Below are 18,506 nucleotides of genomic sequence, written 5' to 3'. Positions count from 1 at the left end.
AACTTAACACATCCATAGACGCACAACATATCTATCTCACACGCACATGCATAAACGCACGCACGCACGCACGCACGCACGCACGCACGCACGCACGCACGCACACACACACACACACACACACACACACACAAAGTACTCTAGTGTGAAAAAAACTGGTATTGTCTCCCTAATAGCCATGATAGCTCCATGATAGGGCCATTCTTCCCACATCTAGGCCAGTTCCTCGGTGAAGTGATAAGTGTGAGTGAAAGTGCTCAATCTCTCTGGGATAATAACACTCTTTTGTGACCAGCAAAGTGGTGCTGTTTTCAATAGCCTGCACTATTTCCATGCTATTTGGATTTTTTTCTCACAGCTAGGGTAGTAGGGAAGTCTGGTCACTAAAATTGTCATCCGCACATTTCCTTTGGTAATATGATGCAAGCCAAATACATAGACATGTAACAGAAAGAATTACACATCACATTCAGTGAAAAAAATAAAACAAATGATGTCACTGCATGTCTGAAAATAGCCACGCTTAGCGTGATCTCCAAGCTCGTAGCTGGAGAGCCGGTAGATGGGCTTGTATAGCTTGCACTCCTGTGGGCATATACTGTAGATTTGCTCTTTTCATCGCGTGACACCGTTGAACGACAAAGTGTACATCGGGTTTGAGTCACTGGATAAATGAGATGCATAGCATGTAATCCTGCAACGAGGCTGTTTTGGCATTTAGGAAAGGTGAGCAGTTGAAGAGACGTGACAAATGGTTGTGATGCCTGTTCATGCATGTATTGTATGTGGGAAGTCTACTTAAATTTGTAGTGTACACAGTGAGAGAGAGCGTAGACAGGAATTCAGTGCTTTTGCTCAAGGGTACTACGGCAGAACACATGGCCAGCCATCAGCATCTTGGCTGTTGTGGGAATTTAACCTAGGTTGGAACACTCCGAACCTAATAGTCTGGTAGGAAGGGGTCAATTCATGTACCCGAAAGATATATTTTTCTAACCTACCTTTTTATAATCCTTGACCCATTTAGGCCTGACCTCAAAATAAAAAAAAAGTCTTCTAACTCCTCCAGTTTTCTGAAATAAATATTTTCACGATTTTTCAAAAATAGCAGACCTACAAGCTCGTAGCGCGCCACTCGGTGGCGCGCTATGAGCTTGTAGATCTGCTATTTTTCAATAGCTAAATTATAACATAATGTTTAAAACACCAAAAGGGGTTCCCGCCCAAAATGGGTTAAGGTGTCTAGTTAATGAATTTTGATGTTCCCAGAGCTAATTATTGTCCAATATATGTTTTTTCATAGTAGCAGAGTGTTTTTGCAAGCACATACATAGGTTTGTGGTGGCAGTGGCTCACGGGGTAGAGTGGTGATTATTTGCAGTGGTGTAAGGTAACTAAGTACATTTACTTCAGTACTGTACATAAGTACAATTTTGAGGTATTTGTACTTTACTTGAGTATTTTCAATTTCCAATACTTTTACTTCTACTGCACTACATTTTAGAGGCGAATGTTGTACTTTTACTCCACTACATTTATTTGAAAACTTGAGTTGCTTTGTAGATTTTGATTATTATTACAAAACATACACTAACCATTTGAGCCCTACCATTTGAAAATGGCAGATCTACAAGCTCACAATGCGTCGACGCATTGTGAACTTGTAGTTGTACTTGTAGTTGTGTTGAGATGAGGCAAACTGGAGCCATTTATAGTAAGAACACTACATTTTAAATACAGAATTTAACATCAAAGATGTTTTTGCTTGACCATAAATGAACTGATTTCAATCCAATCTCCACAGCCAGTCCATATAGATCTACCTGTTATTATGTCCAAAGGTTCAACTTCTCAGTCTACCCAAACAGGCCTCTTGTAAAAGTAAAAGTGATCGTGCAGGTTACTGAGATAAGATGAAGGGTTTTAGATAAATGCGATTACATAGGTGTGTGCATGTATAGCCAACAGCACTGACCCAGACCTTTTTTTTACCTCGATTATAGCTGAAAATAAATGCTACAAAAATACAATACGAACCGAGGAATGCACCTCCAAGCCCAATCCTTGCCACATATCTCTCATCATCACTCCATTTCCCGCTTCTTTCACCCCCCTTTACCCCACTTTTATTACTGTTTCTATTGTTGCAGAGGTGGGGAGATAACACCCCATGGCAACACACCGTGGCACTGCATTTTACGACGCTTCTAACCCCAGTCACACTGCGGTGGTTACGATGCCTAGGAGTGGTGAAGTCTTTTAACATTGAACTGGCAACCCAGCCAACACTGCAATGGCACTCCATGAACTGGGATAATGCCCTACAAGCCCTGTTATGATGCCTCAGGGTTTTTGATGATGGAATGTCTTCCTTTGATTTTTAATTCATCCACAGGGAAACTAAAGAGTTGTAAGAAATCACTTTGACCAAGTGCATCATTTGCAGATACAGTAGATTCATTGACTTTATCCAACTCTACCCGCTTGGTTGGTAATGCAGTATTAGAGAATGGGCTGGGGGTGGGGTGTTAGCAGAGGGCTGGTGAGTGGGCGGCAGAGACCCATTTCCTGCTGTCAATGACCTGAGGAGAGGTGTCTGTCAGTGTGTGGACTTGAAGGACCTGAATTGTGATAACGATGACAATGGCTGTGAATTGAGATGTGAATTTGAGCACTTTGTCTAAGGGTGTGTGTTGGGGCTTTAAGTTACAAGCGTGCTTGAATGGGATTATGCATGTACGCCTGTACGGATCACAGCATTTCTTTATTGGCAGGTAATTACCAAGGAAATTACTGTCAGTGTGACATATGGTGCAGTGCAGTGACAGGCTGACAATAAACACTTCCACCATCTATTAGTGCAACAGGACATTGCAGAACGTAAATTCAGACTTTATATAAGACCGAAAAGTTTGAGGAAATACGAACAAGAATGGCTTTATGAATAAACACTCCAAAATGTGTCGAAAACAACTCCTGCGGTACATCATTTACATACTGATGTGACACAGGGACAGCAGAACACCTCCAATGCAGCACAACACAATGGACAGCAGATTACGAATATACTCAGCACTCAAGCACTATGTCAGAACGAATAGAAAGAACACAGTCATTTGCATTCTAAAGGGACAACTGCAGAGGACAGTAGTTGTGGCACCAGGTAATGGCTCTGGCAGGGGATCACTCAGGTGTCACAGAGGTGTCAGTACTGTGATATTTGCCCAGGCATGTTGACTTCCATTCGACCGTACTCCGTAGATGGTTCATTTATATAGCACCTTCATCCAAAGCGCTTTACAATGTGCATTACATTCACCAATTCACACACATTCACACACACATAGCGAGCGGAAGAAACCATGCAAGGCACCAACCTGTTCATCAGAGAATTTAATAGGGCTTCAGTGTCTTGCTCAAGGACATTCCAACACTTAACTCAGGGGCACTGGAGAATGAACATGGAACCATATGTTTCCCAAGCGACCGACTCTACCTCCTAAGCTTCTAATCAGTTTGCTAATCAAGAGTTTGGCCATCTAAGAGCAACAATAAACTGTAGCAGTATCAATTATAATGTAATATATTTCTCCAATGAAATGCAGCAAGTCTATATTCTTAAGTATGTTGAGGCCATCAAGGGCATGGAGACGGGCTCTTCTACATTAATGTGTTCTCGACAAACGAAAAGTGAGTCTCGTGCTAAGGGTTAGTTGGCTGCCAAGAATTTGAATTAGGGAAGACAGATTGTGGTTCAAATGTTCAGCTTATCTGATTTCACTCACGATCAGCCAGGACTGGAGTGTAATGAATGGCAGTATTATGCAGCTGTCACATTTTTTTTACGATTAACTGTCCTCTCCGTCAAATGCAACATGTTGAGTCATGTCACCTGCATTGAGTCATTTGCCTTTCAACTTCCATGGGGACAGAAAGTGCTGCGTGTAATGTTCAGATATAGTTACCCCAATGAAAAGCACCCAGCTGCCTCAATTCTTGAGGCCACTGGGCCTTGTATCAACCAGACAACTCCCAATCTCGCTCAGTTCACGTTTCCTTTCATCAGAATAAAGTGTTATTAACCACATGAACTAGTAGTGCTCCTAATCTGCACGTGCCACGGTGCCACAATAAACAGCAAAGTTGGCAGATATACAAACTCACAATGCGTCACATTGCGAATTTGTGATGCGTTACGAGCAAAAGACATATGCTGTGTAGATGTAAAAATAATCACACTTGTGTGAAGTGAGGGGCATCATACATCATCACATTCCGTGCTCAGCCAATCAAATCATCACAAATGTGGTACACACAGACACACAAAGCTGGGCATAGGAGCTGGGCTAGCGCCCCTCAAAAAGTGTAAAATGAAGTACATAGACCCAGGTCAATGAAGTACATAGTGTTTAAGTGGTTAAGTTGAAGCATAAGGGCCCTATCTTGGGTGTGCCTTACCCTTTATCCCTAAACTTCTTTGCCATATTTTACTCTCTTGAAAAACATTTTGGGACGCCCGCTGGCTAAGCGGTCCAGGTGCATGCCTCACATAGGCTTTGGCCTGACAGCACGCCACATGTTCGAGTCCCATTCATGACGACCTTTGCTGCATGTCTCTCCCCTTCTCTCTCTCCCTCTTTCTTGTCAGTCTTCACTTCACTCTTGACTATCAAATAAGTTTAGAGATAAGGGTAGGGGTGGCGCAAGTGTGTTTGTGAGTGAATACGATGCATGTGCGTTAATGCTCTTATCTATGAGCATGAAAGTGTGTTTTTCATATTGTACAGGACAGGTAGTACAGTACTACATTAGTTTTCATATTGTACAGGACAGGTAGTACAGTACTACATTAGTTTATTATTGTACAGGACAGGTAGTACAGTACTACATTAGTTGTCCTCTCGTGAGTTGTGGAACTGTAAATTGTAACTGGCACCATCATCCATTCAACACATGTCCCATGTCCTGGACCAGGGTTCATAGAATTACGCCTTAGCCCCACGATGGCCACTTGTGGGACCACACCGACCAGGTTTACAATGGGAAGGGGAGAAATGGCAGGAACTGCACCCTAGGTGTTTCTCTCATAACTTCCTGATGTTACAGAGGAGGCGACGATGTGTGGTCTGTATGTCTGGCGCGCGCGTCTGGGGCAGAGGCTTCAATATTTGGAGGTCGAGAGGAAGTGGCTGGGGCCCTCAACGCATGCTTGTTGCACTGTATGATTTTAGATTGGTTTAATTTAATGGTCATTCCTTAACCACTTGAGCCCTAATTTATCAAGGGCACAAAGAGTAGGCAGACCATTGCACATGTGTTAGATATACACAATCAAAAAATATTAATTATAAGCATAAAAGGGACATGTTTACTTCCATTGCGGTGCTTGTGTTTGACAGCATTAAGAAAGAGGCATTGGCAATGAGCTGTGCACCATGAGAACCTCTTCAAATACACACTACAACACTGAACCACAACACAAGAAGCCCATAACCTGAGTGTGTGGATAGGAATCATAGGATACACCCTTGCATGCACACGCACGTGCACGGTCTCACTTCCCCTTTGTCCCGCGCTCTGTCTCTCTTTCGCTCTCTTCTGGGAGGAAGCCGCGGAGACGACAAGGTCAACTGTCCTCTCTGTGTTCTCTAGAAGGCCCCTGGGTCCCTGGCCACAAGCCCAGGGCCCAATCTGAAAGGCCCCTATCTGCCTATTGTCTCTGAGAGAAAGACACTCGTCCCTTGGACCTGTCTCTTTTCACACCACAGCATTTCTCACCCTCTCATTGTCTCCATTGCCTAATGTGAATGAAGTCTCTCTTCTTTGTACGCCCCCCCCCCCCCCCCCCCAACACACACACACACACACACACACACACACACACACACACACACACGCTCACATTCGCTCTCGTACGTATGAACGCACGGCACACACAACACAACCTGAAATAACATTTCCCGAGCGCAAGAAATGCATATCCAGATAAATATCTTCAGAAGGAAACTCAATGCACATCATTCTCTAAACCCAAACACAAAGTGGCTTTAGGGAGTCCGTGCCAAGGTCCCTGGAAAACTTGAGAGCGCGTCTGAAAGCTTTGCCCCTCACCCCGGCGAGCTGCCAAACCCTCTGTCTCTCTCTCTCTGCCTCCATCTCTGTGGCACTCTCTCTCTCTCTCTCTCTCTTACTCACCCCTTACGCTGTTATTGTCTTAAATAAGTAAATTCAGATTTAATATTCAAGCATGCTTTATGCCAGGAAATAAATTGGGCTTGCCAAAGCTCATATCATCTGTATGCTGTATGCACTAAGAATCTCTCTCTCTCTCTCTGTCTGTCTGTCTGTCTGTCTGTCTGTCTGTCTGTCTGTCTGTCTGTCTGTCTGTCTGTCTGTCTGTCTGTCTGTCTGTCTGTCTGTCTGTCTGTCTGTCTGTCTGTCTGTCTGTCTGTCTGTCTGTCTGTCTGTCTGTCTGTCTGTCTGTCTGTCTGTCTGTCTGTCTGTCTGTCTGTCTGTCTGTCTGTCTCAGTCTTTCAAAGCCATTTAGTTGTGTGACTTATAGTCATTTGTCATTTGCCACAGGTAATGTGGCAGGTGACAAACAGTCCTGTAGCATTCTCTGAACTGTTGTCAGGGGAGAAGTAAGTGTGTGTGTGTGTGTGTGTGTGTGTGTGTGTGTGTGTGTGTGTGTGTGTGTGTGTGTGTGTGTGTGTGTGTGTGTGTGTGTGTGTGTGCGTGTGCGTGCACGCATGGAGGGGGTGCTTTGCGTGTGGGGGAGGGGGGGGTGCTTTGTCTGCTGGACAATAGCGTAAACTCATTTGTCATTTAGAGGCTTTTAAATGGAGCCATCATGGGCTTTCAGTCTTCCACGGTGACGGATGGTGCAGACCTTGTCTAAATAAATCACGCCAAACATCCCCTGGCCTGTCAACTGACCATGCTGGACGTTGTCCTGTGCTACTACACGTGACGTGGCTGTCTTCCTGTGCAGAGTGAATTTCCCTCGGGGACCAGGAATGCAATTATGCTGCATTATGAGATTGCTTCTCGTTCGCCTGTTTGACAGAATGCACTAGGGTAGTAGGGTTGACTATGAGGTTTTTAATGCAGTTATGAAAACGTCTTCTGCTGTGGCACTCTTTCACTTGCAAAAATAAATAAATGTGGTAGAATTATATAATCAAGAAAATGACTCCATTTAAAACAGGCCCAACTTCATTCAATATGAGTAATATGCACAATCGTTGCATCTTCTCAAAAAGAAAATAATCTTTCCAAAGGGGCAAGGCCCCATTTGTAACAAAAGTCTTTGCGTCGTCTTGTGTGGACGGATGGTCAGGCTTGTCCCTGAGATGAAGTGTCCCTACAAACAATGACATCATTGTGATGGAGCTGAAGTGAGAGATGAGTACCAGAGACCCCTTTCCTCTCACTCATTCAGTGTCTTCAGAATAGAGAGGGAATAGAGGTGGGGTGTGGGGGGCTGCTGACAAGGTTTGTGGGCAGATCTCTCTCTCTCGTGAGAACTTGCTGAGATTGGGACCAGGGTGCAACTATGGATTACTTTTTTGATTAATCTAGAAGCACATGCTTTTTACATATTATTTATTTATTTATTTTTTAAGATCTTGTTTTGGGGGGGTCTTTTTGCCTTTATTGATTGTTGTACAGTAGGTAGACAGAGATATGGGGGGGAGACACACAGAACAGTTCGTCGGGATCGGGACTCGAACCCGCGATACACTGTCATTTTAACCATTTAAGCGTTAGGTTATGCTAGACTGGGATTTCTCAAGGTGGAAGACAAAGTACAGCAACTTTGCAATGGGTCTGATCTTTGAAATACACAGAGGAACAGTGCCCATGTAACTGTCAAACTACTAGATGAAAAACACAGAGGAACAGTGCCCATGTAACTGTCAAACTACTAGATGCCCATGGGGCACAACACCAGAGGGAGCTCCTCTGACCTTGTTCCCCCTACATTTTACACAAACACGGGGGAAAATGCATTCTGCTATACTGCCACCACTGAATGCCCTAACAACAGTCACAAAACTTCTCGACAAAACATGGCTGAACTCAAAATATAATTCTATCCCCGGCCTACTAGCTTGCCACCAGAGATGCGAACAACGCACTTCCTCAGCGAGCCCCACAGAAGGAGCCCATGTCAGTTGGCATCTTCTACTCCACTTTTCCCCCCCTGCAAATATATCTATTATTGCTATTCGTGTTGTTGCTGTATTGGTCATGATGATGAATTGAGTAGAATGGACCACAATTGAAACAAGCCACAAGGGCTTTTTGTGTTATTTTTTTAGCATAGCATTTATTTTTTACTGTATTAAAAAAAAAACTATAATGACATGTCCAAAACATTGATGGATAGATTAGATTATTAAATTGTCTATTTTTAATAATCAATGAAATTGATTAGTTCAATGAACTGTGGCACCCCTAGTTGGGACTGAAGAAGCACAATCATCTAACTGCTGTAGAGCGATGAACCCCTAAACAACAAATGCTGCGTTCCCGACCACAATCGGTTTGGCACGAGACATCCAGATTTTAATGATTGCATTGCTCTATTAGATGATTGAGTCTTAAAAGTGTAGTCTTCCAATCAACCAAGGACTTGGATGACCCCATGAAACCATTTGTCATTTTCGTAAGAATAGGTTTCACTTTGACCAAATGGATTTGGGGTTAGGTTTGAGTGACGTATCTCATTTTGGAACTGTCTTTTCTAAATACTACTCTTCCTGTGACGGGTGTGTTTGTTCAAATCATGCTGCTGAGAAACCAGCCCGGCGGGACCAAGCTGTCCACTGTGCGGTTTATTTTAATGGAACAATCAAATAAATGTGACGTTTGTGGGCTCAGATAATATCAGACCATTTGGAGAATATCAGAGACCCTGACACATGACATGAGATCAACAGAGGACAGTCAACTCAACTCAACTTTATTGTGACATCACAGGTTTACAGGCCTAAAGAAAAGGCCTAAACAAGTTCCATCGCTGCAGTTTCAAGAAAGGTGGAAAGGGAAACACATTCATCAGCCTTTACAAAGTGGCCATGAGTCAAATACCAGCAAGAGAGAACTAGGAATAATATGGCAGTATGGAAGAGAAATGGATTGCTTAAGGGAGTGAAAGAGCGAGAGAGAAGGGCAAGAGAGAGTGGACAGTCATCTGGCTTCAAGGAATTCTCTGACTTAGGGAGTGGGGGTGGAGGAGTCCTATGGGCTTGATGGGGAGGAAGGGGGTGGGGAGACAGGGTTGGAGGGTTGTTGACTCTCAAGTGTTTTGTGTGTGTGTGTGTGTGTGTGTGTGGCGGGGGGGGGGGGGGGGGGGAGGGGTGGGGGGGTGTAAGAGAGAAATGTGGGAGGGGCTGACCAGGCTCAACTACTCCTGTGCTCTGATTGCATACATACACACAGTCACTGAGTCAGTCGGTCACACTCTGTCTGCGCTTCAATCAGTGCCACTACTCAGCGTTTGGGACTGCCTGCCACCTCGCTCTGTCTCTGTCTCTCAGTCTCAGTCACAGCCGGTGAGTGTCTGCTGACTGTGCTCTTAGAACCGCAGTACGGCATTGACTCCATGAGGAGCTTGTGTTTGGATTCAGCAACAACATTTTTTGTTCAACTGGGTTTTTCCGTCACCTGATCGGTCACTCAGTGAGAGAAGAGAAGCTGTGTGTGTGCACCCTAGGGCTTTTATTTATTTATTTTTGGATCCGTTGGGAGTGTGGAGCAGTAAGGGGCCAGGGAGGTATGGATTAATAGTTTGAGTGCTGTGCCTGGGGATTTCAGGATACTGGTGTAAGGACTCATGTTGAGGTTACCAGAGAGGAGCATGCTGTTTCTGGAGGTAAGAAAAGATAAATGACCGTACTGATGTAATATTGTGATGCATTCCGTATTCGGGGTTGTATTTGCCCTAGGAAAGGGCACACATTTGTGGTTTTGTATTAATTTATTCAGTCTTGAACTTCTGCCATATTTCCTCAGGCTCATAGATCTGACCTTTAACTGAATTTGAACAGGATTTAACATTAACAACACACTTCAGCTGTGTCAAGGAGACATCATCAGTGTAGTCTTGAACTATTAAGGAGCTGGGATTTGTCTGTCCAAGTGTCTGTGGCTCTGTAAAGCTGTGTGTGGGGTGTTTTGGTGAGGTGAGGTGCTGATAGAGTGGGCTGGAGAGAGAGTGAATAGGCTAAGCTTAGCTCAAGATTACGGAGCTGGAAGTGTGTGTGTGTGTGTGTGTGTGTGTGTGTGTGTGTGTGTGTGTGTGTGTGTGTGTGTGTGTGTGTGTGTGTGTGTGTGTGTGTGTGTGTGTGTGTGTGTGTGTGTGTGTGTGTGTGTGTGTGTGTGTGTGTGTGTGTGTGTGTGTTAAATCATATGACATGTATGTATGTGTGTGTACACTGTATGCACACTTGCACACACAACTGTCTCATTTTGTGTGTGTGTGTGCGCGCATGTGTGTGTGCGCGCGTGCAGGTGGTCTCAGTCAAATTGTTAGTTCTCCAGACCCCCTGACACCCATTTGGCCCTAGCCTAGAATAACACTCTTCATCAAGTCAGAGAATGGTGACCTCGGTCCTTCAACACTTCTCACACAGCCTAATAGTTTTTCTTAAAGCAACACCCATGACATTTAGAAAAATGCATGCTTTTGAATGTCTACTTGGATTTTTCTACATTTGGTCAGGGTTTATATTTTTATAACACATTTAACTAAGGGAATATTCTGCTGGGCTATAAGAATACAACCTTAATTAAAAACAACAACATTTAGGTATTCAACAGTGCAATAACCTTAACATTCCTGGATGACCAGCAAACTATTTCAAAGTTATTCCATGATTACTAACGTGTACAATGCAACTCGTAGTAAATGTAGGTGTCAAACACTTTAGTCACTTTAATCTGTGAAAGTCATACTCTCCATATTGCAACACGTTCAGTCAGATAGCCAGAGGATGTATGCGTTTGAAAAGGTCTTGTATTTGACCAGTTAATTCCTATGGCTTCCACCAGCCTAATAAAAAGCCTTTCTAGAAGTGTCAGTTAACTAAGAACACACACGCACACGCGCGCACACACACACACACACACACACACACACACACACACACACACACACACACACACACACACACACACACACACACAGGCGTCAGTTGGCTAGCTACATCTGGCCTCTGTTTACATTTACATAGAGCCAATGTTGTGACTCCTTGGCTTTAAATGCCCTTTCTCTTTTCATCCCATCATTGGCCTCCCCTCGTCTCATCTTTAGGCCTCACATGGCCTTAAAGGAAGGGGCGACAGACCGTTCATTTTGTTTTTGTTTTCGACAAAGACACACATTGTGTTATTGCCAGGGGGTGACGAGGTGTAACGTGAGTGGGTGTGTATGTTGGCTGTAAGAATTCACCCTCGTCTTTTTTTCCCCCCGCAAGTTTCTGAGAGGAGAGAGGAGCACAGACAGACAGACAGACAGACAGACAGACAGACAGACAGACAGACAGACAGACAGAGAGACAGACAGAGACTGAGGAGAGGTTGAGGTTTCTGAGAGGAGAGAGGAGCACAGACAGACAGACAGAGGAGCACAGACAGACAGACAGACAGACAGACAGACAGACAGACAGACAGACAGACAGACAGACAGACAGACAGACAGACAGACAGACAGACAGACAGAGACTGAGGAGAGGTTGAGGTTTTCCGTTGTACAACGCAATAAAGCATATTCAGTGGTTTTACAGAGACTATCATCTAAACACACGTCCATCTTAGTAGTATCTTGTGAATATGCACACGTATCATATGTAGGAAAATATGATGGTTTTTGTGAAATAATCAAAGGAGTTTGTGGGGAATCTTTTAAATGAGAAACTGGCTATTTCTAAATGAGCTCTTGCTATGGAGAGCCGCAAGGCATTATGGTCTATTTACAGCCACCAAATTCCTTTTGGGGTAACAAAAGCATGCATTAGCTCATCCATTATCTTCCATTATCCATTATCTCACCATCTCTCACCATACTTTTTTGACCGCTGTCCCTCAAGGGTCTATACTTGTTTCCCTCATTTTTTCCCTGTACAACAGTACAACATGAAATCTCTTAATCTAACTGTGAGCTTGTAGGTTGGATACAGAATATCGGCCTAATTTGTATGACATGCCCAGAAACTAGGATTCATGCAGTTAAACTGGCACGTTTAATTTAAAGTGTACTTATTTTTCAAAGAAACCCAGAGCCTCACTCGGGGGCATTTAGTACCCACTGTTCTAAGGCCATTATTCCAAGTGATAACGTATGTGACTTGCACAGGTTCCGTTGGCTCTCACTGGCAGTGATAGCCTAGGGATGCATCATGCTGCTTTTATTGGTGGTGACGTGCACAATGCAGTGCGTGATGATGGGATAGGACTGGGTTTTCTTGTTTCCACTGGGAAGGGCCATGCCGCGTAATTAACCCTTTTAGGCCTGACGTCGAAATTAAAAAAAAAAGTTTTCTAAATCAAAGATTTGAGGCACATTTTAACGATTTTTCAAAAATAGCAGACCTACAAGTTCATAGCGCGCCACTCGGTGGCGCGCTATGAGCTTGTAGATCTGCGATTTTTCAATTGCTAAATTATAACATAATGTATAAACCACCAAAAAGGGGTTCCCGCTCAAAATGGGTTAAACAAAAAATGTATACATTTACAAGAAGACTTTTCCACATGATTAACAACTAACAAAGTAGCAGACATACATAATGTTACATATGACACAACATCACCTCATGCTGAAGAGGGAAATGTAAGTTATAGTAGTAGACTGTACGTGTTACATCAAAATACTATAATGTTTTCCAAAACTGCCTTGGAGACACCTTGGATTCCCTGTCAGTGCCCACTGCCCTCCTCCTTTTAAATAATGAAAACAGAGAAAGACTTTAAGGTTAGTTTCGATGGCTGTCAAATGTGTAGGATAGGTTAACAAAGGTTTCTGAGTGGTAGCCTATCATTGACTGTTCTACCATAAAACCTGATAGTGTAGTCACTTAACAACAAAGCTACACCCCCCCCCCTTTTGCTGTGATAAGGGCTTTGCCTTGAGCTTAGACAGCATTCATAATGTGTTCATTTGATGTTATGAGGCCTCCAGGCCTGTTTTTTAAATGGAATTCAATTGTATGGTAATTAGGGCACTGCCACAAAGGCCACAAGCATAGGCAGAATTAACATCTCTACGTGGGAAGGTGTGTCCTCGGACCCACCATACATGAGGCCCTCTGTTCCCAGGACCAGTTCTGTCAGCATGTCCTTGATGTCTTATCCATATGAACACCAGTGTCCCTATTCAGGGCCAAACATTTGCTGAAAAGAGGTGACGTAGTAGTTGGCACTGTCTCACAGCAGGCATGAATGAATTTTATTTATATAGCACCTTTCCAAACAAAAAGTTACAAAGTGCTTTACAGACAGACCGGCATGTCCCGGGTTCGAACCCTGGCAGGGTTTGCCTTTCTGTGGGGAGTTAGCATGTTCTCCCCATGTTTGCTTAGGGTTATAGACATATATATTATGCATGCTAGGTAGTAGGTACACCAGCCAGTGGACTACAACCGGAGTTGGTCCCTGAGCGCTTCGTGGTTGCTGGTCACTGCCCCAAGTATGGGTAAATGCAGAAGAAGTTACAGTACAATGTGAACGTAAGGGTTCAGACCAAGCACAGAGCTGATCCTGGTCTTGGTCAAGTTTACTAGTATCAAGGATTTAAGTGATTAAGTTGTTAATTTTGGCCATACTACCCTGTAAGAGACAAGCATCAATTGCGTCCTTCTATGTGCTTTGAAAGTCATAAATTACAGTTAGGGTTAGATATCATATCAGCTATAATTATATTGATTGATGAAGTGCAAGTGAATAGCATGTAATCCATTGCTGTATCAACAACACTTTTTTGATGGTACAGGAGATAAGCCCTGAAGCCATTTCTCTCAGTCTCAATTATGGGATTTGTCTTCATAAGCTCAAAGTGAACGCAACTCCAAAGTCATGATTTGCCTTTGCTTCAGTTTTTGTTAATTGAAGCCATTATGGCTTTAATACCTCAGAGGGCATGTCTTTTGTCTAAAAGATCAACCCTGTGTGAAGTTTGGAGGGGCTATGTGAAGCTATGCTGACTGTTATTGCCCCAAACAGGGCGTTCTGCCAGCCATTCTGGGGCCCAATTTGCACGTCAAAGAGGCAGAACAGAGCCGGGGAAAGCAGAAGTGGCTTTTTCAACACTTTCTGAGACCAAAGCCTTGTTATCAGACTTAAAAGGTGTGTGTGTGTGTGTGTGTGTGTGTGTGTGTGTGTGTGTGTGTGTGTGTGTGTGTGTGTGTGTGTGTGTGTGTGTGTGTGTGTGTGTGTGTGTGTGTGTGTGTGTGTGTGTGTGTGTGTGTGTGTGTGTGTGTGTGTGTGTGTGTGTGTGCGAAGGGGATAGGGGTCTCAGAAGAACATGGCTGGTTGAGATAAGACAGCTACCGCTGAAGGCGGCAGATGCATGCAGAGAACAGAAAAACTCTTATCAGCTTGTAAAGAGAGGAGAAAAGGCTTATAGTTTGAAAGGCTACTGAGAGTGTTTTAGCTTCAGAGAGGCTGCTTGGATGTGTGTTCAAGACCTGAATAAAGATTTATCTTTAACCACATGAACCCCTAGAGCCCCTATTCTGGGCATGGCTCATGATAGGTTGAGCATTCAGAAAAAACATTATATATAATAGATCAGGTCATTTCTGTGTAGATGAGAGGGGGGGGGGGGGGGGGGGGGGGCAGTGGGCCTAGTATCAACTCCGGTCTTCTAATTATATTGAGTTTAAGTGGTTAAATGCACACCTTTAATGGGGTATTATTTGCAGAGTTATTTTGGGGCGTATGAAAGCTTAGCTAGCATACACCTATGTGAGAATGTGTGTGCACTTTGTGTGTCCACTTGGTAACAAGAGAGGTTGTTTGGGATAATCTAAAATGCCCAAATGTATGGACCATCTGCCCGCTCTGTACCCACAGTAAAGTACTCTGTACCCACAGTAAAGTACTCTGTACCCACAGTAAAGTACTCTGTACCCACAGTAAAGCCTGTTGAGACTGCAAATGCATTCAGAAGCATCATGCCCTGCATGTCCGGGCATACTTTACATACTGTACGTCACTCCTATATCGCTCTGATCCAGGGTATTATAACGGAGACATAGGACTAATCTTTTCATTCACCGGCGGCATGTTATGACACATGGGCTATTTGGTTCAGACAAAGATGCGGTTGGTTGCCCCGTCACGGTGGTTGGCAGAGGAGACAAACGTACACGTTTTCTCGGTCATCCCAGAGTATGCACAAGCCAAATGATTGCTGTTTACCTGCCAAACCTGGCCATGTCTTTTCTCGGAAACTACGGCGATGTATGTGGTTTTGAACAAATCACCAATGTTCGGAGGTCATTTGTGATTATCTGGTGATCGCGATTTTCTAGAGCAAGGATTGGCCTCATTTTAGCTCGCTAGCATTAACGCTAATAATTTAGCATCCATGATGGATCCCAAAGCCGGACGCGGGTCATACTAAATCAGATTCTGATCTGGTGGCACCCAAGCACCACCACTTTCATCCACCAGATGGCACTCAATGTGTTAACATACATCCATATATATACATACAGCCATACATCGCATCGTGACGTGTGTAGATCTGCCATTTTCAAAAGATCTTTGGAAAAAAATATGAAACGAGTTTAGACACGCATTTCAATTTGGGCATCCTTGTTGACATGAAAAGGTTTGGACGACTGGACAAACCTGTAGACAAACCTGATTACAGTTCAGAGACCTTTCAATGACCTGTCCTCGATCAAAGCAGAGAACTAGTGAAGTGTGCCTGGTAAACCTCTTGGTGCACTGCTCTTTGTTCCATGACATGCTAGAATGCACTCTTAACGAGGCCACAGGTCATAGATATGTGCAGATTTACACGCAGCATGACAGGTGGACAGATTGGTATACCCTGCCAGAGATAACAGACTTTTAATGGTAGCGCAGACCTTTTAACCTGACGTGCCTATAGCAAATGTAAATCCGCCATTGTAAAGGACTAGATCTCATTCATATGCAACGTGAGATATGCGCAGTTCAACTACAATTAAGTTGGCAGTGCATTTAGCGTCCAATCCTGTGCTGCTTCAAATACCTTTATTGACATTGTCGACCTGTAGGTGTCCTACCTGACACCATAAATGTCTCATGGAAGAGTAGAGGCTGCCTCCACCTTCATCTATGCCGACACAATCTGCTTTGCTGATTTTAGTGATTTATTCATTCGTTTCCCCTTTTCTCTCAAACAGCGCCCGTGTGCCATGAACCTGGAGCGATTGGAGAGGGGGGAGCGCCTGTTGCCCCGAAGCCTAGAAATGGAGCCTCGTGCCGGGGGAAAGATGGGGAAGATCTCCCAGGGCTTCCAGAGAAGCTCCACGTCGGACGATGACTCTGGCTGTGCCCTGGAGGAGTACGCCTGGGTGCCTCCCGGACTCAGACCTGAACAGGTACAAACCCTGGCCTATCAGAGTTAAACCTACTGTATACTCTCAGTATTTTAGTGTGTATACATTGTTGACACACACAGGCAGTGGCTACAATGTGGCTCATTTCCTGGATGCTGATACTGTGTACATCCAGTCCATAGTAGGCAGATTCGATTCCTGTCAGTGGACGTTACATTGCGGTTACATTGCGGTTACATTGCGGTTACATTGCGGTTACATTACGTTACATTGCAGTGGACGTTACATTACGGGTTCAGCCGAGGTAGCACATGCGCATGGCGACACTGCGTCATACAGGATGTCACGCAAGAGGATTAGCGCCGGCTGGCAGCAACCCAACATCTGTCACTGCTTTCACATGGGAACAAATTAAAGCATGTGTGGGGTTGTGCGCGTGTGAGCACATGTATCTCCAACATGACTCGTTCAGCAGCGATGACCACCGATGACCACCCACGGTCACAGAAAAGAAAAATTATATGAATACTGTAAAGTAAACCCTAATACCATACTTTGTCGGACAATAGTGTCCCACGAAAGGTCATAGCTCACAAGTGTGAGCTTGTAGATCTGCTATTTACGCTATTATGTTTTTAAGTTAAGTGAATGTGGTTAAGTGTATGTATGTGTGGGTTTTATGAATATTGAATGAGAAGTATTTTGAAGTAGTTTGTGTCTAAATAAACTACATTAGATCCATTGGAAAACAGTTTCAGACAAGCACGCCTTTCACCCAACAGCAACGATATATTTTTGAAGGTAGACAAACAGAATTTACATTTGGTCTGTCGAGAGCATTCAGTTCAGGGGAAACCTCATTGACTCTTTACCAGTGTCCGTTGGTTCCATCTCCACGTTGTGTGATGTGGTCACACATTGTGCAGTTGACTGAATTGCAAGTGACAGTGTTTGCCCCATATTTGCATTTTTGGATGACATCACGGCATCAGTAGTCAAGGACATCAAGTAGTCAACATCATCCCGGAAAACATCAGTCGTCATGTCGATATTTGGTGAATTTCCCCTCTTGAACGTTGTATCTGCTGTATTCGGCATGGTATGATGAAGTAATTAATCAGGCTTTATACACCCCATTTCCCAGTCATCGGTTCTGGTATTCTGGTACAGAAAACATTTTAGCAAACCAGATCAGACCTTTCATCTTCAGTATAAAGGCAGGATGCTGTCCCACTTACATGCACACATTGAGTCAGCGGGCTTTACACGCATTGCATGCACACACACATGCATGGATAATATACCTTTGCACATCTGCACATATGCGCGCGCACACACACACACACGTGCGCACGTGCACACACATGAACACGCACACACTGACATTCATAAACCTTAAAACGTCCATAAAACAGCTGGCCCCAGTGAAGTTCTTGTAAGTCACCATTTCTCCATATTAGCCTGCTTAAAAGAAGAAAAACATCTCCCCATGCTTGTTATGTTAAAATACCGTTCACGGTTTCCACCACAATTGGAGGCAGTCTCTGGCTGGGGGCGTACAGAGCTATTTGCTCCAGCATGACACCCATGATAGGAGCAGCATGTTCACTTAATCCTGTATGTTAAGAGGGTTGGTGTTGCAACATCAGCAGAATGTTAGCTGCTGAGTTTCTAGCCTTGGGCCAGTGTGATTTCCACTCCTTTGTGAGTGAGTGAGTGAGTGTGCGTGCGCGTGCGCGCAGCACCATTAAGCTTTTATTCTTTTTCTTTACTGCTCGACTCCTTCTGTCTGCAAACAGACATGTGGCACTTGTCCAACTCTCTCTCTTTCTGTCTCTCCATCTATGTCTCTCATCCACTTTCCATTTGCATCAGTGTGCGGTTAAACAGTTAAACCGAGAGGGTGGTCTTTTTTTTTTGTTTCGTCTATGGTCATCTGCACTGAAC

At 44.1% G+C, this 18,506-nt stretch overlaps 1 protein-coding gene across 2 annotated transcripts in view; it reads left to right on the top strand.

Annotated features, from left to right (window-relative positions):
* The window catches only part of LOC306916461 (prickle-like protein 1), a 48,379-nt gene that overhangs the window by 17,301 nt on the left and 12,572 nt on the right, over positions 1–18,506 (top strand). The window contains exons 1-2 of one of the 2 annotated variants that reach the window (XM_079494326.1): positions 9,751–9,880; positions 16,404–16,601. In XM_079494326.1, the coding sequence (XP_079350452.1) occupies positions 9,842–9,880; positions 16,404–16,601 (237 nt within the window). In that variant the 5' untranslated portion in view covers positions 9,751–9,841. Of the gene's footprint in view, positions 1–9,750; positions 9,881–16,403; positions 16,602–18,506 lie in introns of those variants that run through there. The other variant, XM_079494327.1, reaches the window with a different exon arrangement.

Source organism: Electrona antarctica, assembly GCF_951216825.1.
Source record: "Electrona antarctica genome assembly, chromosome: 23".
NCBI lineage: Eukaryota > Metazoa > Chordata > Actinopteri > Myctophiformes > Myctophidae > Electrona > Electrona antarctica.
Note: the sequence above shows the minus strand (reverse complement) of the source record. Positions and strands in the feature narration are given on the sequence as shown.